Source organism: Archocentrus centrarchus, chromosome 14 (genome assembly GCF_007364275.1).
Source record: "Archocentrus centrarchus isolate MPI-CPG fArcCen1 chromosome 14, fArcCen1, whole genome shotgun sequence".
In the NCBI taxonomy this organism is placed as follows: Eukaryota; Metazoa; Chordata; class Actinopteri; order Cichliformes; family Cichlidae; genus Archocentrus; species Archocentrus centrarchus.
In genome coordinates, this window is record NC_044359.1 from 643087 (window position 1) to 668386 (window position 25300).

Below are 25300 nucleotides of genomic sequence, written 5' to 3' on the forward strand. Positions count from 1 at the left end.
CAGCTAGAGTACTGACAGGGACTAGAAAGAGAGAGCAGATTTCTCCCATATTGGCTTCTCTTCATTGGCTCCCTGTTAAATCTAGAATAGAATTTAAAATTCTTCTCCTCACATACAAGGTCTTGAATAATCAGGCCCCATCTTATCTCAAAGACCTCATAGTACCATATCACCCCAACAGAGCACTTCGCTCTCAGACTGCTGGCTTACTTGTGGTTCCTAGGATACTTAAGAGTAGAATGGGAGGCAGAGCCTTCAGCTTTCAGGCGCCTCTTCTGTGGAACCAGCTTCCAGCTTGGATTCGGGAGACAGACACCCTCTCTATTTTTAAGATTAGGCTTAAAACTTTCCTTTATGATAAAGCTTATAGTTAGGGCTGGATCAGGTGACCCTGAACCATCCCTTAGTTATGCTGCTATAGGCCTAGGCTGCTGGGGGGTTCACATAATGCACTGTTTCTCATTCACCTTATTTACTTTGTTTATACTCCACTCTGCATTTAATCATTAATTGATATTAATCTCTGGCTCTCTTCCACAGCATGTCTTTCTCTCCCCTCAGCCCAACCGGTCGCGGCAGATGACCCCCCCTCCCTGAGCCTGGTTCTGCTGGAGGTTTCTTCCTGTTAAAGGGAGTTTTTCCTTTCCACTTTCGCCAAGTGCTGCTCATAGGGGGTCGTTTTGACTGTTGGGTTTTCTCTGTATTATTGTAGGGTCTTTACCCACAATACAAAGCGCCTTGAGGCGACAGTTTGTTGTGATTTGGCGCTATATAAATAAAATTGAATTGAATTGAATTGAATTGAATTGAATTGAAAAATTACTGGTCAGATAACTGCATTAAAAAGGCTCCAAAAGGCTCCAACAGCACAATTATGGTCCAGAGGTCCAGTTCAGGGACTCCAGTTAGCTGAGGGGTAAGCTGAGCAGACAGCAAGCAGCTACAGCCACCTGAGTCACCATCCACCTGTCAGTCAGAGAGACCACGCCCCTAATAATGCAAACTTTATTTAAACAGGTGAGTTATAGACACCCCCCCCCCAAGCTGTTATGAAGGCGGAAATTATCCACAAAGACCTGCACAGTTTCTGTATCAGGCTATAAACATGGTGATTTAATATAGGAGCCTATGGGGACTGACTCACTGCTGCCTCTGCTGGACACCAGAGGAACTGCAGCTTTGGTACTCCAGTAATTAGAGGTCTTTTTTGTCTTCAGTGGTCCTGCAGACATACAGAGTGACTGACTCTTCTTCTTTCCTCAGATTCTCTCCATCAGGTTCTGTCCGAGTTCAGCATCATTCGTCCAATCAGGACCGACTCAGGTGGGCACTTCCTGTCAGGGCCAGTCTCAGCCCACCAACTGCATCGCAAGAAAAGACACACACCCTCAGCAGAGGACACACCCACTGACTCTACCGACAGCCAAACAGACACACAACAGGCTCCACCCAGCCACAGATGGTGGGGGCAGAGTCAGATAACAGAGGAGGCGGAGCTTTTCTACAACGTGACCGTGTTCGGTCAGGAGCTGCACCTCTGGCTGCGTCCCAACTCTCGCCTCATCTCCCCCGCCGCCACCATAGAGTGGGAGGAGTCAGGACAGCTCCTCTCTCAGCCAATAGGGGACACCGGCTGCTTCTACACAGGAACTGTGTCCAACATGGAGGACACGGCAGTCGCCATCAGCAACTGTGATGGACTGGTATGTATCACATGACCTGAAATCATCTTACAGGTGCTTGCGTGTTCCTAATCTCTGGGTCGTGGACCAATCCCGGGTCACAGAAACTTAGTGACAGGGTCATGTGTGATCATGACTTAGGTTCTTGTGAAGAGGCTCTAACACGTTCACTGATTATGAACTTCAAGCTGTGCTCCATGTTTGCAGTGAGCAGCAGTGCTGTGGGGGGGTTGAGTGCTGAGCTCCTCCTGCAGCTCTGACGGAAGTGAGCTGAGCATGTGCAGCTAAAGAAGGTGGTGTGAGTGTGGGTGCAGTACTGGGTCGGTCTCTGTAAAGTGCTCTGCTCTCATGTCTTCATAGCTAAATAAATATTGCTAAATGATGCGGCTTGTCGGCATGGCAACTGTGACAGATCACAGGAACGTCTGAAGGAATTTAATCAAGAAATCAAAATAAATCCAACAGGAAGTCTCAGGTTTCAGTCCAGACATCTGAAACATCACGAGCCGAAGCTTCGTGATGTGAGTTCAACAAAAGATCACCTGACATCTGTAAATCTGTCCGTCCACCTTTATAACACATCGACAGGTAAAACACACGCTCTGGTTTTTCTCTGCTTCTCCCTGCCGTCTGTCTCTGAGTCTGTAACGCAGACGCTGTGAGGAGGGCAGTGATCTGACTCTGGAGCTCAGAGGAAACAAAGTCTTCCAGTGTCCTCTGAGTGACAGCGACAGTTTCATCTCTTTTGCGGTGATTTGGAGAAGAATTAAGGAGCCAGCATTGAAGACATCATCATCATCATCATCATCTCTGAGTGAGGAAGCTGCTGATGGATGCAGATGTTTGCGCAGCTGTCGGTGTGTTTGAGCCTCCTGATTTTATGTGCTGCAGCTCAAAGCTTCGGTCTGAGTCTCCATCCAAATATCTACATAACAAAGTCTTTAAAAATCATGAACTCATAAAACTTTCAAAATAAAACAGTTTTAGATGCAGCTGTGAGCAGAAACCTGAAATCAGACGCTGTAAAACGTGACGGGCTCAGACCTTCGCTTTGTACAGCGTGGGCCGCTGAGTGAAGCCAGATGTGGAGGAAAGATGAGAGGCGTAGGAGTGGAGGAGAAAAGATGAGGGGGAGATTTTCCTGCGGCAGACTCTCACAGATGGACACAATAATAGGAACCCCTCCAGAACAGTCTGGTCCTCACTGAAGCTGATGGAGGTTTATGTCGAGAGCTGTGAATGATGGGAAAATGCTGACTCATGCGTTAAAAATGCTGACTCAGATCTGAACTAACGTTCTCGTGTCTCCCAGGCAGGGATGATCCGGACGTGTGAGGAGGAGTTTTTCATCGAGCCGTTGGATCGATGGAGGCCAGATGGAGGAGGAAGAGGAGGAGAGGAGGAGGAGGGACGACAGCACATCGTTTATCGCTCCTCGGCCATCATTGAGAAGAACTCAGCTGTCAATCAAACCGCCAACGACGTCCTCCGAGGTGAGAGGAACACACCTGATGTGGAGGTCACGTGACCTTCCTGACTCGTACCTGTGTTCTCCTGGTGTGAGTCGGTTTCTGCCACAGTCTCATGGCAGGAGTGATGTCACGTATTAAAGCGCTTTACTGAGCGTGCTCAGAGCCTGAAGCAGAAAGGGTTAACAGAGGAAGCCGATAACCACCCGTTATCTCTGTGTGAGCTTATGTTGTGTCAGCTAACTAAAACACAGCCTGAATATGCTGACCCCCCCCCCCGCCCCCGCTAACACGTGCTCAGAAACTCAGAGATGATTCCTTTCAGAGTCATCTCTGAAGTCTCACCCAAAAGGTCTAAAGTCTGAGGGGGTCCTGATGATTTAACCTCTTCTGGGTCATCACCGTGGAGGTGGATGTTCCCGTCTTCATGTGAGTCGACTCACATGAAGACGGGAACGTTCAAGGACCTAAAAAGAGTCAAGCTGCCTTCAGCTCATCACATCAGTGTACTGATACCTTCAGATGACGTCTCCTACCTGCATCTGTGACAGTCACACACAGGTGAGCTCACCAGGATCAGGGTGTAGTTTATATTAGTTTATGTCAGTTTATGGCAGGATGCTGGGATGTGTGTGTACCACTAATATGACCAGACTAACTGAGCGTTTGTTGGTGTGGATCTGCTTGTTTACCTGTAACCATGTGATCACCTGTGAGCTTTGAGGTTCTCTCACATTCGTGCTTTAAATATCCAAAAACAAAACTCATCAGGATTCTTTCCATGAAAGAACAGCAGCCTGTGAGCATCATAAAAACTGTGCGATGCACTAACGTTAAAGTTCACTTCAGCGCTCTGTAGTTTGGGAATGCTGTGAATAAATGCAGGAAATGTAACGGAAAATTCCCAACTCCCTGGATGCCCTCTCACCACTTTCCACATGAAGCTTTCAGCCCTGCAGTGGCAGCCGTGAGGAGGCATGAAATATTTTTACAGTTTAAACTGAGCGCACGTTAAACACGGGCCAACAACCAGGAACCAGTCGAGATCCTCACAAAGTTCAGGACTTCTTCTTCAGTGCAAACTAAAAGTCTGATGAAACTGACACACAATCCTCCGCCTCACACATGGAGAGGACACACTCTGCTTCTGCAGAGGGTGGATTCCTGTGTGTGGACGCAGGATGGAGGCTGTGGGTTTGTGCAGCGTGTAATCACGACAATGAGTCGCTGCTGAGGTTGGAGCTGCTGTAGGAGGAGAAAACAGTGGAGCTGCTCCAGGAAACTTGGCAGCACCGCCGGGAGCTCTGCAACACACACACACACACACACACACACTAGCGGAGCTGCGACGTGGCAGCCTCACTCCGGAGGATTTCAGAGGTTCAGCTCCTGAATCCGAGCCTCCGGCGGCTCAGCGTGAACTCAGAGGTCTGTTTCTGATCGCTGATGTCATTTCCTTAACAACCAATCAGACAGACACAAACAGATGTTTGACAAACAGATCTGGAATGAGCCGGAGACACGAGAGTGCAGATGTTGGTATCAGACATCAGCTGTTTGTGTGTGATCAGCTGAGACTGCAGCTGAACTCTGAGAGAAAAAAAAAAAACATGATTATTGAAGTTTGAAACCTGAGAGCTGAAGGTTTCTCTGACCTCAGGCCGCAGCATTAAACATGGATTTATCTCCATGATGTCACCCGCTGGTTTTGGCTGCTGCCATGTTGGTTTTTGTTTCCAGAAGTGACCATATTTAGATGAGAGGGTGGAGCTACCAGCTGGAGCTGTATGCACCGACTGTACAGGAGCATCACACACACTCAGTAACAGCTGATCAGTAACAGCCAAATAAAAACCCTGAAATAAGAGCTCCGCCTCCTTGGACGGTCTGTTAGTCCAGTGAAGCCACAGCAGCCATATTATTGGTCACATTATTGCATTAAAAAGGCTCCAACAGCACAAACATGGCCCAGAGGTCCAGTTCAGGGTCTCCAGTTAGCTGAGTTAGCTGTGTCACCATCCACCTGTCAGACAGAGAGGCCACGCCCCTAATAATGCAAACTTTAAACAGGTGTTATCGAAAGAGTCTGTGGGGTTTCACTCACTGCTGCGTCATATTCAGTTACTTTAAGTCTGCAGATAATTACACAAATATAGATTAAATTATTTGAACTTTAACCTCAAATGAAAAGAAAAGTTTGAGAAATGGGGTTCAAAGAAAAGTGCACAGACATTTACACTGAAATATCATTTCAGAGTGTTTATATAGAAAAATAAAGAGGTTAGGCAGGTGCAGATATCTGCGTACTGTTTGAATCAAACATGAGTAACATCATAAAACCTGATGTGTCGATTCATGAATGAGAAGAAATGTTTGCATTAATTTCAGCTTGAATCCAGGAGGCGATCTCTCTACAGAACATTTCTCACCTTTGAACTTTCACAGGAGTCTGAACCTCACCTGTTTTCTTTCTCAGTTTAAGATCAGCTGTGCTCTGATTACAGCTGGATATTTTCAGTGTCCTCAGCCTGCAGCACTCCGTCTCTGCTGGGAGGTAAACTCAGCGCGCTCCTCATTTAGTTTTTCTGGCAGATGTTGGAGGATTTTAGTTGTTGCTGTCAGAATGAACAAAGTTGTTTAAAGCAGACAGATGAGCACATGTGGAGGAGTCCAGACTGAAGCTTCATGTTGGAACATGTTTATTCCTCTGAGACATGTCGCTGTGATTGGCTTCTTCTGGTCTTAGGGGTGATCCTAAGGTCAAAGGTCAGCTGTGGTTTCCCTGCAGACATCAGACTGACTGAGAACCATCCAGCTTCAAACCAAGGAATGCTCAGAAGGCCACAGAACAATAAAAAATGTCACAGCAAACAAAAATATAACAAACACAGATCTGTTATTCGTCTGATCTAAGCCGGTCACACATGAGCCTGCAGGATCACTGATCTGAGAGCAGCTGAAAACAAACAAGTCTCATTAAGGTGGACCTTCTCCCTGATTTCCTGCTGTTCCTGCTCAGGCTGCTCTCAACACTTATTTTTACTCTTTGAGCTCTGGGATGTCACGGAGAGGGCATGTCTTTAAATGGCCATCTCAGAGGCTCCACATCCTGTGGTTTATGAGGGGCAGCCTATCAGGAAAAAGCTTGTTTAAAGTGGGAGGAGGCAGGCAGAGATAAACTGAGGGGCTGCATCAAGAACCAGTCTAAACTGGTATAAACCAGTATGAACCAGCATAAACTGGTATAAACCATTATAAACTGGTATGAACCAGTATAAATGAACCTTGTAAATTTAGTATGTTTTGGAAACAGGTCTCTCTTGCAAATGAGACACTGAGTCTCAATGGGATTACCTGTATAAATAAAGGTTAAATAGAAAAAAAACAAAAAAAAACCAGTAAAAACCAATCTAAACCAGTATAAACCGGTGTAAACCAGCATAAACCAGCATAAACCAGCATAAACCAGTAAAAACTAGCCCAAACTGGTATAAACCGGTATAAACCAGTACAAACCAGTAAAAACTGGTATAAACCAGCATAAACCAGTATAAAGAAGGATTATTTTAAACTGCAGTGGAGTCAAAGAGTCCACTTTAAAGGCCGGTCCCTCGTTTGCCCTGACATTGCTGATAGGCCATCATCATCGGTGCCTTCTGAGATCCAGCCTGTCTTTTCCAACAGGTTTCTTCATGGCAGCATCTGCAGTGTGAGAAGAACCTGCCATCCACCAGTCATCAAGGCCACAGTGGTTCCACCTGTGTGCCTGGGTTCCTGTTTTGTCTTGGGTTTGATTGATGCTTTTATTTTGTTTTGTATTTCATTTTATTTTATATGTATTTTATTTTTATTCTAATGTATTTTTTATTTATTTTGTCTGTGGTTGCTGTTTTTAAAGTGCTCTATGAATAAAGCTGGTTTGGCAGTAGGAGCTGGAAATGACAGCAAGTGGTTATACATTAGGCGCAGGCTTCAGATTGGTGTAAACAAGGTTTACCTGAGCGGTTAGCACTGCTGGTTCAAACATTCAGATAAAATAGCAGAAATCTAAACTCGTGCCGAGTTATCAGAGACGTTTTCAGAGCAGTGCTGATGGTTTCATTTGTCTGCAGGTCCCCTTTTAGGCTCCCTGAACCTGAATGTGGCCTCCTCGGGATCTGGCTCAGCTCGCAGGCGGCGCTACATCGAGGAGGCCGAACTGTTTAACATCGAGGTTAATGACCTGTGACAGAGATGGATGGACTGCTGATGTTAGAGTTTACTGAACATTTTAACTCTCGCTCTGTTTTCCTCCCCAGGTCTTGTTAGCCGTGGATTATTCAGTTCTTCTTTTCCACGGCAGAGACCACATTCAGAAATATCTCCTGACACTGATGAACATAGTAAGTGGAAACAGCCTCGTGGTTCTCAGTGATAAAGAGGGCAGAGTGGAAACGGTGGAGACGAGCAGTTTAATGAAGGATGGATAAAAACTCAGCAAACACAAGGGATAAACATTTGGAGTAGCTCGCTAAAATTCTGATAATACATTAGAAACTATCAGCTACAGTTGGGACCGTCCACTGTTAACTAACAGTATGAATACTGTAAACAACTGAAATGACTGCAGCCAAAATCTTCAGGTAATAGTTTAGAAAACTGTTTCAGGTAACTGTATGGATGAGCAAACATGTCTGTGAGATAAACATAATGGATGAGCTATTATAGGTGGCCTGTAAAGGTGATAAACAGCTGTTTAATGGAATATTTAGGGTAGTGAACAAACACTGAGACAGACTGAAGATAGTCTAGATCCAGTTTAAAGTGAGCTTAAATGAACACATTTGAATGTGATGAAGTGTCCTTGAGTCCATCTGACTGAGCTGGGGGTTACATTATTGCTCTGTGTACTAATCTGTACCAACCAATCTAAGATGGTGGGAAACTGTGATTGAGGCAGTCAGCCCCTTATTTTGGGCCCACTAGGTCAAACGCATTCACCTTTGAGCTCCCCGTCACATCTGGATTGAGGAGGGAGCCCTGATTTATGCAGAAGGTGAACTACATTTCTCTGGTCTCTCACCTGGAACCTGTTTAAATTCTCCACCACAGTATGGTGGTTGTTCAAGGATTAATTATTTAAGGATATATTTATCTGCTCCAGGTTAATGAAGTCTATCGAGACCATTCGCTGGGAGCCAACATCAACATTGTCCTGGTCAGAATCGCCATGCTGTCACCGACTAAGGTACCAGACTCTGAGCCCTACTCCTACACCCACTGGGTCAGGGCCCTTTCTATACCTGGGTGAAGGTTTCAAGGTGTTCAGGAAGAATAAGACATCTGCAGGGCAGAATTCATAAAGAAATGCGGCTTTGTGGGGCCTTCAAGCTCTGGCCTGAGACAGTCTGAGTAGCTAAAGCACTTTGGTCTTGTTCTCTCAGGTTTTCAGATGGTTAACTTCCTCTTTTGCAGCACTTAAAAGAACAAGAAGTCATAGAATTATTCCCAATATTTCCAGAAGAACCTTGCATTAAAAAACACATTTTTTGAAAAGTATGCCCTCCATTAGAAAGTGCATGTGTAAGGAGAATAACAAGCACTGTCCTTTTCTATCAGTCCCAGGAGCTGATCTCTGTGGGGAACCCTCAGAAGAGTTTGGAGAATGTCTGTGGATGGTCATATCTCCAGCACAGAGAGCAGAGTCTCGCTGAGCAGCACGACCACACCATCTACCTGACCAGGCAGGAATTTGGTCCCTCTGGCATGAAGGGTACTATCCCCATTACTACTGCTGATAATGCAAGAACCACTACTACCAACGTGTCTGTGTAGGTTCTCAGTCACAGAAGAGATTCTGATTCCCTCTTCGCAAATCGCCACCTTATCACAGTGGAGGGGTTTGTGTGTCACAGTGATCCTAACTGTGTTGTCCAGGGCTTTTGGCTCCTGGTAGAGTCTCCTATGGCAAATTGGTCCTGCGTGAGGGGCCAAACAAAGAGTGAGTCATCAAGAGACAAAGATCAAGGGAACAGTTTACCCTGCCTAAGGTAGGGCTACTGGAGCCAGGCCTGGGGAAGGTGCTCAAGGGAGAGCATCTGGTGGCCCAGCCACATGGGCCCATCACCCACAGGAGGTGCTGTAATGTTGGGTGCAGTGTGTGTTGGGCAGCGCTAAGGGCGGAGGCCCAGGCAGACCAATCCCCAGCTATCCAGGCTGGGTCTGGACTCAGTTCCAGTCTGGAGTCGATGATCCTGGGCCGGTGGCCCAGCGTTTTGAGTTATTTTGTGTAGCTTTCTTTTGTTGTACTTTTCAGGTTGTTTTCTTAGTGTTGCTTTTAGTTTCTCTGTTATTTGAGTGTGCAGTTTGGTTTCCTTTGTTTTGTTTTGTAATGTTGCCTTAAGTTTTCTGTGTTTAGGTTAGTATTTGTTATGTTTAGTCAGTTCCTGTTTTATTTTGACAGTCTCGTGTTCCTTGTGCTTTGTGTTTAGTTTTGCTTCCCCTTTTGTCATTAGTCTCATTCATTTCACCTGTTGTTCCCAGTTGTTTCCCCTCACTCCTCGTTTCCTTTGTGTATTTAAGTCTCAGTGTTGTTTAGTTCAGTGTTCAGGTCCTCGTCAGTTTTGCCTGTGTGTTTTGTCCTTCGAGTTTTTCCTGCTTTCGAGTTTCAAGTGTACTGTTTGGTAATTATTTGAGTTTTCAAATAAACTTCCCTCCGAACCTACTCTCGCCGTGTCCTACACTGGGGTCCTCCCTGCCTTGCCCGCACACAGCCGTGACATTTGGATACTTGTATCCCCTTGGCTTGCTTCCTGTACCTCAGAGTTTCACTGGTGGATGAGAGGGTTGCTTCTCTGTGCCTTCGGGCCCTGGAATGGGCCCAGCCTTCTTGGAGTCACTGAGTGGGGTGTTCGAGGGTGCGCCATCCGGTGACTTTGTTGCGCCCCTGGGAGACTTTAATGCTCACATGGGCAACAACAGTGAGACCTATAGGGGCATGATTGGGAGAAACAACCTGTCTGATCTGAACCCAAGTGGTTTTCTGTTAGTGGACTTGGTATGGATTTGTACAAAACAGACATCATGTTCGAACATAAGGATGTTCACAAGTGCACATGGCACCAGGACACCCTAGGCCACAGGTTGATGACTGGTTTTGTAATTGTTTCATCAGAATATAGTCAGGTGGTGGAAGCAGTACTTCTAGGACCTCCTTAATCCCACTGACAGAGTCTGAGTATGAGGGGGACGACTCACTGGAGGTGAGGTCACTGAGGTAGTTAAACAACTTCTTGGTGGCAGGGCCCCTGGGTGGATGAGATTCACCCTGTGTTCCTGAAGGCTCTGGATGTTGTAGGGCTGTCTTGGTTGATATGCCTCTGCATGTGCATGTGGAGACCTGGGGTGATGCCACTGGATTGGTAGACCGGGGTAGTGGTCCCCATCTTTAAGAAGAGAGCCCGGAGGGTGTGCTCCAACTTTCAGGGGTTCACACTCTTCAGCCTTCCCGGTAAGGTCTATGCCAGGGTGCTGGAAATGAGGGTCCAACATTACTCAAACCTCAAATTCAACATTCAACATTCAAATGCGGTTTTTGTTCTGGCTGGGGAACGCTGGATCAGCTCTTTATCCTCTCAAGGATATTCAAGTGTGTTTGCCCATCCAGTCTATGTGTTTTGTGGATTTGGAGAAGGCATTCAACCGCATCACTCAGGGTATCCTGTGGGGGGTGCTGCAAGAATATGGGGTCTACGGCTTATTGTTACAAACCATTCAGTCCTGTACGAGCGCAGTGAGAGCTTGGTCTGCAATAAAGTGGACTCCTTTCCTGTGGGTGTTGGACTCCACCACCAGCCCTTTGTCACCAATTCTGTTCATAATTTTTATGGACAGAATTTCTAGGCGTAACCATGTGGCAGAAGGCTTCCGCCTCGGTGGCCTCAGCATCTCGTCTCTACTTTTTGCGGATGATGCAGTCCTGTTGGCTTCATCAGGTGGTGGCCTCCAGCTCGCAGCGGATCAGCTTGCAGCCGTGCAAAGCAGCAGGCATGAGAATCAGCGCTTCTAAGTCTGAGGCCATGGTCCTCAGCTGGAAATGGGTGGAGTGTTCACTCCAGACCGTCGTGGTGAAGAGAGAGCTGAGCATAAAAGCAAAGCCGATCTACGTCCCTACCCTCACCTGTGGGCATGAGCTTTAGATAGTGACCAAAAGAACAAGATCGCGGATACAAGTGGCAGAAATGGGTGACCTGTCCTTTAGAGATGGAGTGAAGAATGCTGTCATCCAAGAGGGGCTCAGTGCTGCTCCTCCACATCAAAAGGAGCCAGTTAAGGTGGTTCAGGCATCTGACTAGGATGCCTTTTGGGTGCCTCTTGGGTGAGGTGTTCTGGGCATGTCCTACGGGGAGGAGGCTACAGGGCAAACACGTTGGAGAGATTACAATACCAGCCAAATGTTTGGATGGGTGAGTGTGTCCAAACTTTTGACTGATACTGGTATTAATGGCAGCTCCCCTCTGCAATTCTCAATTTTGGTAATTTGGCTAGGTTAGTGGCCAGGAAGTGAATAGGCCCCAGGGATCTGTTAATTTTAAGGGCTAGAGCAACCTGTAAGAACCACTGAAGAAATGAAATACTTATCCACAAGGCTTCCTTTACTGTTACGCAAAGAGTCAAAAAAGGCAATGTCCACAGTTTAGACTTTTGAATGCAGCATATTTTATTCAAGGAGTTTAGCAGGGGCAAAGCAAAAGCTTGATAAAATAGCCAGAATCACATGATCAAACCACCTAAGTGTCTCTTAAGATAGCTAATCTATTCTATGCTAATGTTGATTTCTGATACTGGTCTTGAGAGCGAAGAGGCAGTATGCCCTGGACACAAACATAACTCTCTCCAGCTGTGTCTGATAAAACTAATCCAAAGGCTGTTGGGGATTCTCAAGTATTTAATGGGGTTGTCACATTGGAGATGGCCCTTAGATTTGTTGACACACATATCATCATGTGAGGCATTAAAGGTCACTTGGGCCAACAGGTGAGTGGGGTTGAAATATCTGGGATATCTTAAGCCTGCTTATTTGTCCAACTGCCTTCAGCTCAAGCACTTCAGTTTTCTTCTACTAAAATCAAGTACCAAACAATATTTTGGTATCATCAGTGTGTAGGGTACTACTGCTGTTCTACAAATTAGACAACTACTAAAACAAGTATTATCAATGCCACAGTCTACTGGACCACGCTGAAGTTCAGACTCCTCAGGGTACTGAAAGGTCCTACCAGTGCCTGTGTCCATGTAGAGTTAACAATGTTACCAATGAGGATGCCAGATGACCCTTGACCTCTAACCTTTTTATCTTTGTCTGCAGGTTACGCTCCAGTTACGGGAATGTGCCAGTTGCATCGAAGCTGTGTTCTCGTCCTTGAGGATGGTTTTTCTTCGGCCTTCGTAGCTGCACACGAAACAGGACATGTGTGAGACTCACAAACTTAACACACAGTTTCTCTTATTTCTAGTAACCACAGATGAGTTCAGTGTTTACAAGATGTGTTTTTTCAAAATCATTAATCATAACACCAAAACGATGGCCAGGGGTCCGTGTAGGAAGATAATGGGTATGCCTTTATTGTCCAATATTCAGTAGTTTAACTTAGTGTGCTGTAGTTATTAAAATTTACTCCTGGTTGTCTTCATTCTGTCTCTCTCTGTCTGTCCAGATTGGGTATGCAGCATGATGGCGAGGCGAATGACTGCGGTGACGACGTGCCTTTGGGCAGCATCATGTCGCCGCATGTTCAGGCTGCTTTCCACCGTTACCACTGGTCAAGGTGCAGTTGGATGGAGCTACACAAGTACCTGCAGTGAGTACTGTGAATAATACTACATACATATACTGTGAATGTTGCCTGTGTAAAAAGCAGAAATATTTTTAACCAAATATCATGTCCTGAACTCGGTTTGTGTGTCTGCAGTACCTACGACTGCCTCCGTGACGACCCGTTCAACCACAACTGGCCGGCTCAGCCTCAGCTGCCGGGCTTTCAGTACTCCATGGACCAACAGTGTCGCTTCAACTTTGGGCCGGGATACAGCCTCTGTACCGTAGTACGTCTCTACTCCATTAGTGAAACTTAATGAACCAGAGTTTGTTTTTATTCAAGATTTTGTCTTAGTTTTAATTCATAAATATGTGTGAGCCACATACCAACATGAATACTGGGTGTAGAAAAAAACCTGACACCAACTTAATTATTTTTATGAAAATTAGACTTTAAGGTCTGAGTTACAGACTGTAACAACCAACAGCGTGGATTATTTTTCTAGGATGATTAATTTTTTCAGTGACTGTTTTTCTCTTTTTAACTTATTTTCGCATGTCTGCAATCAGGGCCAACATTAAAACCATCTTCCTAATATCGTGTATTTTCTCTAAATCAGGAAATTTGGGAATGTTTTGGTCATGAGCAACATGTTCCAATGCATCTCACCAGTGCTTGATCCAACTGGGATCTTAGACTTTGGAGGCCGGATGAACTCCACTCTGCACTCTATCACGTATTCCCCACACGTTCTGGGACATGTTCTGTCTTGGTTCCCTTTGGAGAACCAGCCCATGTTTCTTCAGGTTTCATAATCGATTATTATGAAGTGGTACCATCAGAGTAGTGGCTGGTTCTGCTGGGGGAAGCTGGTGCCTTCAGGAACTACTGTTGCTGCTGGAGGAATGGGGAGATGGTGCGGAGGGGTGCTGGGTGTGCAGCAGTGTTTAGGTGGGTAGTAACACACAGATGAATGCCAGAGACCAGAGTTTCCAGCAGAACTTTTAGCTGTAATGGGATGATTGATTGTTATCCACTGGTTTGAATGTTGTGTCTGAGTGGTGTTACACTGAACTAAACACCAAACTGCAAAGACACAATCCATTAAAACAGAAACCGATCACCTCAGTCTGTTATCCTGCTAAATGCTTACTAACAAGAGAAAGAAAAGCTGTCAGTTTGAGAGGAGAGAAAACAGATTAATGAGCCAAAAGACAAGCAGAAACCTGCTTTAATGAAGTGATTTAAACATTTGTTCTCTGTGAGAAAAATGAATTGGAGCAGCCAGAGAGAAACAGAAAGTGGCTGGAGGGAGAACTGGAAATCTGTTTTAAATCCTGATAAAAGCTCAGAGGAAATCTGATCCAGAAGGAAAACAATTGGAGCTGAACTGAAAGAAGCTGCTGACATTCATGAGAACCAGCGAGAAAAAGCTGAAGCAGATTCATTTCAGCATCCTGCTGAATCCTGGAAACTCCCCGAATCATCAGCTCGGCCGATGAATCGCATCTGATGGCTTCTTTTAAGCATTCTCTGGAGAGGTTTCCAGGGCAGCGTCACCTCTGAGTTAACATGCTCAGGAGATGTTGCCCCTGGCCTCGGCTCACATCTGGACATCTCATGGGAAGCATTACAGTCCTGTTTCACTGAAATCTTTTCCACTTGCCCCAAAGCTGATGCTTACCTGCTGTTTATTTCTTCGTGTCGTCCCGTGTTTGGATTGTCTTCCTGCTTATAGACATCTCAGCGGGGCCCCTCCACCCTTTCATCACACACTGTCTGAGAATGTGCCTGTTTCCTTCTCCTTATCAGCTTAATAACATTTCTGAATACAGATATCTGCAGGCAGAAGATGAGATTTTTGGAATGAGAACATATCTGGTTCTTTGGGTTTTGACCATCATGCCTGAGGGGGCTTTGGTTGCATGCAGATAAACAGTCCCTGTGCAGAGGAAATAAAACTCCAAACAAACAGACATTATTTTTTCAGTTAAAAAAAAAAAAAAGCGGTCTACTTTTGAAAACTTCCTGTTCAACAGAACAGGAAGTCTTGGCCCGGACATCCAATGGTTGCTTTGGAAGCTCTGACATACTGGCTGTATTCCCAGAGTTTCATGTGACCAAGGAATGATTTCCAAGACATCAGATTCCTTCATCATTCCCGCTGATCAGGAAAGATGATGGAATCTGTTCTAATGCAGAACAGACAGAATTATGATGATGAAGTTCTGAGAAACTAAAGCTTCATCTTCTTTAAACAGATCAGTGATTACATTCACATGTCCTCTGAGCTTCACATCAGTCATCAATGACCTTATCCTGTAAATGTGTCTGTGCAGTACATGAACACTGACCCCTGCAAACAGCTGTGGTGCAGCGACTACAACAACCCGTACTTCTGTAAGACCAAGAAAGGCCCGCCCCTTGACGGGACCAAGTGTGGAGCTGGGAAGGTGAGGATGAATTTCAGCTATTATAATAAATAAGTCGACTCTTACTACTTCTATAGAAATTAGGAAGGTACGAAGGAGCCAAGTGATGCTAATCAAACTTGATTGACTGATCATCAGTGAGTGCGAGCACCTCTATCAAGAAGATGTTTTGGCAGTTTGCAGGTCTGGACCATTCAGGTGTGTGTTAACATAATGCTAATGAGGAAAGTCAAGTCAAGTTTATTTATATAGCACATTTAACACAACAATAGTTGACCAAAGTACTGCAAATAAATTTAGAATCAAGAATCAATTAAGATAAGATAAAACTTTAATGATCCCACGACGGGGAAATTTGTGCATTACAGCAGCTCAGTACAGAGAAAAAATGAAAAGGATGAGTAAGAACAAATAACTAAACTAAAACTAAAATAGAATAGAATAAAATAAAATAGCAAAAAACTATACACATATACATAAGCACTATATACATAAATATATATATATCAATGTCAATACACACATTTACATATACACACATATACACACACATCAAAACACTATATACAGATATCAAAATATTATATACATTTGTAGCCGGTAAGGTACACAGCATACACGGTATGCATTATATGGGTGAGTGTAATAAATAAGATGTATCTGGACTGTATGGATAAAGTGATGGCAGAGGAGGTAAAGTGTCCAAGTGACTCAAGACATTATGATGCGTTATACAGTCTAAGAACCAAATTATTGTTGTTACATGTCAAACATATAATGAGCGTTTCAGAACACCCATCCAAAGACAAGCAATCGACAAACAGGAAATAAGGGTTCTGTGGCCTTGCTGGAGGGATAAGAGGGAAACAAAGCAAAACAATAGGACAGGTGAGGAAAAAAATCATCTCATAATTTGGCCAGTGGGGGGGCACCGTATGAGGTTGAAAAAACTTCTGCATGGTAAGCATATATAGCATATAGCGTGGGAGCATTAAGGTGGGAAGGAGCAGGGATAGAAGCCAGTGGAGGCGAGTGGGGGTCGGACTGCTGTGGGCTGACTCAAACTCCCCGCTCAGCTAACAGGTCTGATAAGACTTGAAATGTTCATCAGCAGCTCGGTATCTCCAGGTCCAATTCGGAGAAATCCCAGTGTTAATAAGCCAAATGTGTGTGTCCTCCATTGACAGTCCAGCCAGGCACGTCATCTTCCACCCCCACAGGAATCCATGACATAGCCAGCCAGGAATGTCGATTGGATAAGAGGGAATAGGGTTCTCCTTTCCCCAATCTCCTCATGGTAAAAATGTAATCAAAATAATGGCGTTGAGAGACCAGCTGACCAGATCCATAATTATAAATTCCAGTTTGAAAGCTGTGTGAAGAGAGGCTCTAAAGCAGCAAAGCAGGGGAAAAGGGAAGGGCTGGGGAGAAAGAGACACAGCCAGTGCTGGCAATCAATCTGGGGAGGGTAAGGTTATTTCCAGTGCCTCAGTTATCAAAGGTTAAAGGTCATGACAGTACAATTAGAAACAGACTGAACCAGTTGCAGGAGAAAGTCTCTTCTCTCTAAAGAGAACATGGCAGCACAGCTTAGGTTTGCAAAGCTGCATCTGAACAAAGCCTTCTCAGATGGTGTCCTTTGGACAGATGAGCCCAAAGGGCAGATGTTTGTCCATCATGCACAGCAGCACGTTTGGAGGAAACCAAACTCAGCACCAACACCTCAGAGCATCTGTCAGCATGGTGGAGAAGGGCAGAGGTTTTGGGCTCCCTGCAGTCACTGAGTGGACCATGAACTTCTCTGTAGACCAAAGTATTCTAGAGGCACACGTGAGGCCGTCTGTCCCACAGCTGAAGCTGGGACCAAACTGGGTCACCAACAGGACGATGATCCAAGCACAGCAGCAAGAATGAAGCTGCTGCAACGGCCCAGTCAGAGTCCAGACCTCAGCCTGCTGAAGGCTGTGGGGGGGCCTTCAGAGAGCTGTGCAGGAATGAATGCTGCAAACCTCACTGAGCTGAAGGAGAGTGGACCAAACTCCTCCACAGTCCTGTGACAGACTGATGAAGCCACACAGCAAACATCACTGCACTGACGGAGGTTCTAATGAATCAAGGGTTGATGTACCTTCTCACAGGAGTGGCTTTCTCAGTCTGAACAGTTTCCTGCCTCCAGCTGTTGTATTTCCTGTCTTCATGCTAAGCTAGGCTAACTTCTTGTTGCAGCACTGTTTCAGAGGTTACTGCATGAAGCTGACCCCTAATCTTCTGAGACAAGATGGTGGCTGGGGGACATGGAGTCCGTACGGCAGCTGCTCCCGGACCTGTGGAGGTGGGGTCAGGTTTCGGACCCGACGCTGTGATGACCCAGTGTGAGTGAGCTGTCGGTCATCTGTGATGTCACATGTAAGATGCACCAATCAGAAAGACTAACCTATCGTTGTCTTCAGTCCAGCCAATGGGGGGCGCACCTGCTTTGGGAACACCTACGAGTTCCAGCTGTGCAGCCAAGAGGACTGTCCCCCACTGACGGACTTCAGGTGAGTGCTCCTCCCTCTGTTACCTGCCCCCCCCCCCCCCCCCCCCCCCCCAGTGGTCCTGAGTGTGTTCCTGGTGTTTGTGTTTCAGGGAGGATCAGTGCAAAGTCTGGAATCCATCTTTAGAGCACGGAGGACGGAAACACCACTGGCTGCCTTACCAACATCCTGACCGTAAATACACATTAAAATACACCCTACATACACACATATGACATTAGACACATGATATACACACACACATCCTGACTGCAGGGAGACACGGACACAACCTGAAGCTCTGCTGGCGTCTGACCACAAAGATGGAAGTTTCCTCTCTGCTGTGTGTAACTGTGAGCACACATAGATATTAGGAAAGTGAGGACATTAGAATGAAGTGGCAACATTTTGCTTCCTTCCTGTCATGTATCCCCAGTTCCACTGATGGAAATTTATCAAACAGCATTTCTAATGTGTGTGTGTGTGTGTGTGTGTGTGTGTGTGTGTGTGTGTGTGTGCACATGTTAAAGTCATCAGTGAGGAATCTGCTGTTGGAGGAAGGCTGGCGTCCCCTCCCACTCCTCCTTTAACTCTTTAGTATCGGAACAGATTTTAGAATTCCACCTTAAATATTCCCCCAAGTGAAACTCCAGCACTGACAGGTCTGTGTGTTTGCAGCTGACGAGCGCTGTCGTCTGTACTGTCAGTCCAAGGAGACGGCGGCTGTGGCGTCCATGAACAGAATGGTGCATGATGGGACGCTGTGTTCCTATGACGACGCCTACAGCGTGTGCGTCCGAGGAGAGTGTGAGGTCTTTATTGTGTCTCAGTTTCTGTGTGTGACTCACATCCTGCAGTGTGTTCATCTCTGGCTGAAGAATTGCTTCATCTTTTCTGTGGTCCTGATTTATCCCTCGTCTCCTCCTGCAGCACGTTGGCTGCGATGGTCAGATAGCTTCAGACAAGCAGGAGGACCGATGTGGAGTCTGTGGAGGAGACAACTCCAGCTGTAAGATCGTCAAGGGAAATTTCACCCGCAGCACCAGGAAACCAGGTGAACTGGTCCAAGACTTCTTTGTGAAGTTCCCTTTTTGAACCTGAATGTGTCATTCATCCTTAACTGGAGCTCTGCCTTTTTGGACGGTCTGTTAGTCCAATGAAGCCACAGCAGCCATATTATTGGTCAGATAATTGCTCCAACAGCACAAACACAGTCCAGAGGTTCAGTTCAGGGACTCAGGTCAGCTGAGGTGAAGCCGAGCAGACAGCTAGCAGCTACAGCTGCCTGTGTCACCATCCACCTGTCAGTCAGAGAGGCCACGCCCCTAATAATGTAAGCTTTATTTAAACAGGTGAGTTATAGAAACAGCCTACCCCCATTTAGCTGTTATGAAGGGGGAAGCAGTTTCTGTATCAGGCTGTAAACATGTTGATTTAACATGGGAGTCTATGGGGACTGACACACTGTGGCGCCCCTGCTGGACACCAGAGGAACTGCAGCTTTGGTACTTCAGCATTGTTATGTTTCACCTGGAGATTAATGACTGATCTGGACCAAGCTGGCGGTTCATTCTGTCCAACTGAAACACCTTCCAGATGTTTCCTGTTGTATTTTTCTCTTACTGACTGATCCTCGTTCTAATGGACGGTTCATTACCGACTGATTGTTGTTTTTATGGCCAGGTTACCTGAAGATCCTCGAGATCCCCAAAGGAGCCCGACACCTGCTGATCCAGGAGTTCAAGGGGACTCCTCACATCCTGGGTAAGATGAAAGAAGATGCATGAGGATTTTCTACTGATCCTGATTTTCTATAAGCCTATTTTCTATAAATTTCTATTTCTGTCCTCTGCCATAGCCATGAAAAACCAGGAGACGGGTCATCTATTCCTCAATGATGAACACGAGCTCCCAGAATCCAGAGCGGCGATTGAAAAGGGTGTGGCCTGGGAGTACAGGAACACTGAGGAGGAAGAATCTATCCAGACCACTGGGCCGCTGAAGTACGGAGTTGTGCTCATGGTACGTCCATCAATATGAGAAGCCCAGAGTGTCCACATGGTGCCAAACCAGGAACTAGAACTACCAGCACTCTCTCTTTCCATCAGGTCCGTTCTCATGGAGACTCAAAGGTGACGGTGTCCTATAAGTACGTCATCCAGGATCGTCTCCGGTCCTCGCTGGAGTCCAACCAGGTGCAGGAGGACGCCATCTTTTACGAGTGGGCGCTGAAGAAGTGGTCGCACTGCTCCAAACCCTGTGGAGGAGGTACCAGAGAATTTCTAAACATTGGATTTTAAACTCATCGATATTCTATTATTCTGTCCATCTTCTGCACCTTTTTTGTGTCAGTCCACCTCTGCCAGCGCTTCTGGGAGGAGACCGGGTCATTCCTGCAGCTGAGAGATGCAGGCTCTGCTTCATCCTCGCAGAATCACCTGAAATTCTTCCTTTCTATGCAGGGAAGCAGCAGCAGCTACTCTGAGCTCCTCACCCTGCCTCTAAGGAGCTGAGACAGTCTTCAGATGAAGCTCCTTTCTGCTGCTCAGTCTGTTAGTCACTACAAACATGTGGTCACAGTGAGGGTGGGAACGTGACCTGACCAGTGCTCTCTTTACCACAACAAATCAGTAGAGCATCCTCATCCTGCAGACACTGGACCAGTTAGTCTCCTGCTCCTCAGTTCTCCATGCTTCATTATGTTCTTTCAATTTGGACTTTAACTTTTTTGTCTGAAAGCAGGTGTAAAATATAATTTTAGCCACTGAGCTCAGTTCTTCCCTCTTCACTGGGGCTGTTCCTCTGTGGAGGCAGGGAACGAGGCTTATTTCACCAGCAACCAGGAAGTCTTGAGCTGGATATCTGAGATCTGCCATCCAGATATCCTGACCAATCAGGCAAGACTATGGACAGATTAGGTCAGACTAAACTTTATTATTTAAGCTTTATTAACTTTATTATATGAGTTTAATATCTGAAAAGAAATGTGCTTTCCCAGCACGTCACTGTTTAACGGCCAAAAGTTTCAGTTTCACCAGCGTATTCTGGCCGTGTCAGAGGTCAGTCTGTCCAGGTTCTGCCTTTAACCTGCCACTACTGGAGACAGTTTTAAACTTTTAGTGTAGGCAGATGTTTGAGGGTCTTCTGAGGTCCAAGTTCAATTTTGTCATCAGACTGTCCTCCAGTGTCTTTTAACCACACGGACTTAACAACAGGTCTTCTTGCAGGTAGTAAGTGTAGGTCATCACAGTTGCTGCAGTGGTATTAATGGGCTCTGTGCAGATTGGCTCTGAGGTACACATAGCTGTGGCGTTCTTTAAACTTTTATCTTTCCCTTTTTCAGGAAGACAATACACCAGGTTTGGCTGCAGGAGGAAGGCTGATGGGAAAATGGTTCAGAGGATGCTCTGCTCCAACATCAACAAACCGAGAGCCATCAGTCGCAGCTGCAACTCAGAGGCCTGCAGCCCGCCACGGTAACAAGCTACAGGTCACCATGATGCACCCACAGTCCAATCGTTGTGTCTTCTTTCAATATGTGTCTTCCCCTCAGCTGGGTGACCGGAGAGTGGGAGGACTGCAGCGCCTCCTGTGGTCAGACCGGGTGGCAGCGTCGCTGGGTGAGCTGCCAGCAGGAGTCCACCGGGGGGCAGCAGCGGCGCTCAGTGCACAGCAGGCTCTGCAACGATGACCGACCAGAGACTAAACAACCCTGTAACCGCTTCGCCTGCCCCTCTGCATGGAGAGCTGGACCCTGGACTCCGGTACGAAGACTTCGAGCAGTTTTTCAGGAGCTGCCTGTGTCCTCAGATCAATACCTGATCAGTGTGATGATACCTCTGTGTGTGCAGTGCTCAGTCTCCTGTGGTAATGGGACTCAGGCGCGTCAGGTTGCCTGTTCCAGTCCCGAGGGTTCAGCTGAAAACTGCAGCGAGCCTCGACCAATCACAGCACGCACATGCCTGGCTCCGCCCTGCAGTGGTAAGCATTGGCCAGTCATGGATCATACATTTGTTTGAGGGATCCTGGGAGCTGTAGTCTGCTGACTGTCTCCCCCTGCAGGTGACAAGAAGAATGCCATCATACAGTGGCTGTCCAGGTCCAACCCCAGCTTCCCAGCTCCAAAGATCTCCTCAAGTAAAACTCTCAGACTCCCCCTAGTCTGTCTGATCCCTCTGAAGGCTTGTTTACCTCCTTTTCTTTTTTCATCTTTCTTGACTGTGAACATTGTGGTCTGAGGCTGAGGGTTTGATTTACAGGGTCAAATTGTCTGGATCATTAAAACACTTTAAAGGACCTTTCTGCTTCATTTCTTTCTGCTGTGTTTTAATGTGTCTTTGTGGACCACACTAACCCATCAAACTGCTGCTCTTAAAGGTGCAGTAGATACAGATACATGTAAATGTCAGGATTCAGAAGCTCCTCCTCCTCTGTCTGTAGGGCAGCGGTGTCGCGGTGACCGCTCGATGTTCTGTCGGAGGGAGGTGTTGAGTCGGTACTGCTCCATCGCCGGATACCGCCTGATGTGCTGCAAGTCCTGTAATGAGAGCAACTCCAGCAACTCCAGCAACTTTAGCAACTTTAGCAGCACCAGCTCACCAACGGAGAACAGCAGGTCAGACATGGAATCACATCTGACTCTGACAGTTTACTAACACACGTTCATGGTTTTTCTTTGTTTTATAAGCAGAAGAGGATGGATGGATGGATGGTGGATGGTGGATGGATGGATGGATGGGGTATTTACAAATCTGGAGAAGAGATATAACATCACCTTCATTCACCTCTTTTCACTCTGTTTATACCCCGCTCTGCATTTAATCATTACTTATTATTAATCTCTGGCTCTCTTCCTCGGTGTGTCTTTTGTCCTGTCTCCGTCCCCTCAGCCTAACCGGTCAGATGGTGGCCCCTCCCTGAGCCTGGATCTGCTCAATATGGAAGCTTGTTTCTGAAAAAAACGAACAGATTATCATTTTGGGAAAATCTGGGTTATGAATTTGACGTCATGGTCAGGGTTTATGAAAATGAGTTTGTGCTGTAATACGTGTCCTCAGAGCCCATCCTTCTTACACCAGCCGGGCCTGTGTCTCCGTCTCTGCCCTCAGCACTCAGCAGAGCTTTTGTCCAGAATCAGGACAAAGACTTGAACCTGTTTCTTTGTCTTTCAGCTTTTGGAGTTTGGCCACAGAGATGATGACATCGCTCACCTCCACCTGGTCTGACAGCAGCCAGGTCGTCAGTGACATCTTCCATGATGTCATCACCACCCCATCTTCCAGCTTCACTGTAACTCCGCCCCCAACCAGCAGGAGCACCACTGACTTTGTCTACGTGGAGTACGGTGATTACGAGTACTCGTCCTACGAGGACTCATCGGTTCTGTCTGAGCCTCCTCATACTGCTACCACCACTACCAGTACTACAACTACTACTACAAGAAAAACTGCTTCACCTCATGAGTTCCAGAAGAATTCTCCCACAATGAACCCTGCTATAGTTACCATGGTGACTGCTGTCACCGAAGGCGAAACACCGCCACCGGTTTGGACATCTTCCATCCCAGGGTTCTCCACGACATCCTCCCCTGATCCTGGGGACAACGCCACATCTTCAGGAGGGCGGAGCCTCCAAAGTAAGACCAACCTGACCGAAGCTGAACCGGCGCCGCTGCCTTCATCTTCCTTCTTCCCGCTGTCAAAGAAGGAGAACAACTCGGTGGACGAGGTCCGGTACGGGATCGTAGGACTGGACGGCGACGTGAGCAGAGGACAACAGAACTACTTTGTGCCGCGGATGCCGCCGTTCCGTGAGCGAACGCATAACAGACGCATCCAGCAGCTTCTGAACGAGAAACGACGGCAGGACCTTGTGCGGAGGCAGAGCCCACTGAGAGCCAGCCGGACTGACAGGAAGCACTGAACCGGCAGGTTTCCTTTGGCTGTTCACTCATCCCGACACGTCTCAGTCTCTGCCACTGCTGACGGACTCCAAACGAGAAACAGACTGACACGTCTTCCACCATGAGAGACCAGAGCCTGGACTTTAGCTCCAGAGGACTCCAGGTGTGTTCAGGTGGTTTACGTGATGTTTGTACCAAATATTCTGTTTCTGAATAAAGCAAAGTCTCATCCAGCTGCTGATGTCCTGAATCATGAACATCAGGGTCACATTCAGCCCTCGGGTCCAAGTTTCTGGTGTCAGGAACATTTTTGTGTTTGTGTCTTCTCTGAATCTCCACTGATGTTTTATGAACGTGAGGTCCAAATCAAACACAGCCCTGTCATTCTCATTAATGTTAATAGAAAACAGGCCGAACAATAAAAAGAAAGAAAGTGATCAAATATCAGCTTTTTGTTCCCTCTGAGCTGCTTCAGCTCGTCTTTAACTTTGACCTGAGGAGACCAGCTGCTGCCGTTTCAGATGTTTCCTTCTTGTTCAGCAGGCTCTTGGCTCCTGGTTTTAGTATTTCTGGTTTCATGAAGCTCCAGATGTTTCACTGAGTGATGATCTGGACTCAGGTCAGTTATGGAGCTCAGTGCGGTCTGCTGATGTAATAAAGAGCTTCCCTGAAGCAGACGGTGTCTGAAGGCAGCAGGTGGAGGTGTGATTCAGCACTAATGGGGCCTTCACAGATGTTACCCCTGCCATGTGCAGTAACACTGTTAATACTCGGGTGGCCTCCTCCTCTTTAACCTGGAGGCATCCGTGAGCTCAGAGCACAATCTCAGCTTCTGATTGGTCAGACTGCAGCAGTTTTCCACCCAGCTCACTCTACCTTAAATGAGCTCAGAGGAGGTGGAGGTGTTTCTTGCTCCTCTGTTGGTTCTTTGTAGAGTCTGGGGGTCCTGTGTAGATGCAGTGATCTCCACCACAGGATCAGGTGTGAGGGTCTCTGCAGCTGCTCCCTGAGTGCTCACAATCTTCTGAGTCTGCAGGTGATGGAATCACCGATTATGGTTAAACGGTTTGTCCACAGAGAGCTGAACCTCCACATCTCCACCTCTGATCCTCTCTGGGAGGACCTCTTTACACCCAGTCATCACTCAGTGACCTCATTAGTCAGCAGATGTTCCCCCAGGTGTTTTCTTAGCATTGCTCAGCTGTTCCAGTCGTTAGTTTCTCCTGAGGAATGTTTTAAGGCACGTTTCTGCATCAAAGTCTAAATGTCCTGTTCAGCATCTGAGATACTGTCTGTGGATTTTATTTATTATTTTATTCTATTTTTATTTTGTTTTATTTTTTGGAAACGGCTTCATGTGACGCTGCTCTCAGCTCACAAACTGTTGATGATGGATGATGACATCACCCAGCCTGTAAACATGCACCATCAGCTGATTATCTCACCTGTGTACCTGCAGAGACTGAAACAGCCTAAAGCCCTGTAGATGATCAGGATCACCT

The 25300-nt window shown here is 46.5% G+C and overlaps 1 protein-coding gene across 3 annotated transcripts in view; it reads left to right on the top strand.

Annotated features, from left to right (window-relative positions):
* Positions 1 to 24203, top strand: part of LOC115791919 (A disintegrin and metalloproteinase with thrombospondin motifs 2-like) — a 37438-nt gene extending 13235 nt beyond the window's left edge. The window contains exons 1-25 of one of the 3 annotated variants that reach the window (XM_030746219.1): positions 2114 to 2539; positions 2664 to 2901; positions 2995 to 3175; positions 7264 to 7364; positions 7450 to 7533; positions 8295 to 8378; positions 8750 to 8903; positions 12498 to 12603; positions 12847 to 12990; positions 13102 to 13234; positions 15288 to 15401; positions 17607 to 17752; positions 17831 to 17920; positions 18009 to 18091; positions 18575 to 18708; positions 18827 to 18950; positions 19580 to 19660; positions 19755 to 19918; positions 20005 to 20164; positions 21240 to 21372; positions 21450 to 21660; positions 21748 to 21877; positions 21959 to 22033; positions 22337 to 22511; positions 23068 to 24203. In XM_030746219.1, coding sequence (XP_030602079.1) covers positions 2896 to 2901; positions 2995 to 3175; positions 7264 to 7364; positions 7450 to 7533; positions 8295 to 8378; positions 8750 to 8903; positions 12498 to 12603; positions 12847 to 12990; positions 13102 to 13234; positions 15288 to 15401; positions 17607 to 17752; positions 17831 to 17920; positions 18009 to 18091; positions 18575 to 18708; positions 18827 to 18950; positions 19580 to 19660; positions 19755 to 19918; positions 20005 to 20164; positions 21240 to 21372; positions 21450 to 21660; positions 21748 to 21877; positions 21959 to 22033; positions 22337 to 22511; positions 23068 to 23818 — 3564 coding nt within the window. In that variant the 5' untranslated portion in view covers positions 2114 to 2539; positions 2664 to 2895 and the 3' untranslated portion in view covers positions 23819 to 24203. Of the gene's footprint in view, positions 1 to 1263; positions 1704 to 2113; positions 2540 to 2663; positions 2902 to 2994; positions 3176 to 7263; positions 7365 to 7449; positions 7534 to 8294; positions 8379 to 8749; positions 8904 to 12497; positions 12604 to 12846; positions 12991 to 13101; positions 13235 to 15287; positions 15402 to 17606; positions 17753 to 17830; positions 17921 to 18008; positions 18092 to 18574; positions 18709 to 18826; positions 18951 to 19579; positions 19661 to 19754; positions 19919 to 20004; positions 20165 to 21239; positions 21373 to 21449; positions 21661 to 21747; positions 21878 to 21958; positions 22034 to 22336; positions 22512 to 23067 lie in introns of those variants that run through there. The other 2 variants (XM_030746216.1, XM_030746217.1) reach the window with 2 other exon arrangements.
* The last annotated feature ends 1097 nt before the right edge of the window (positions 24204 to 25300 follow it).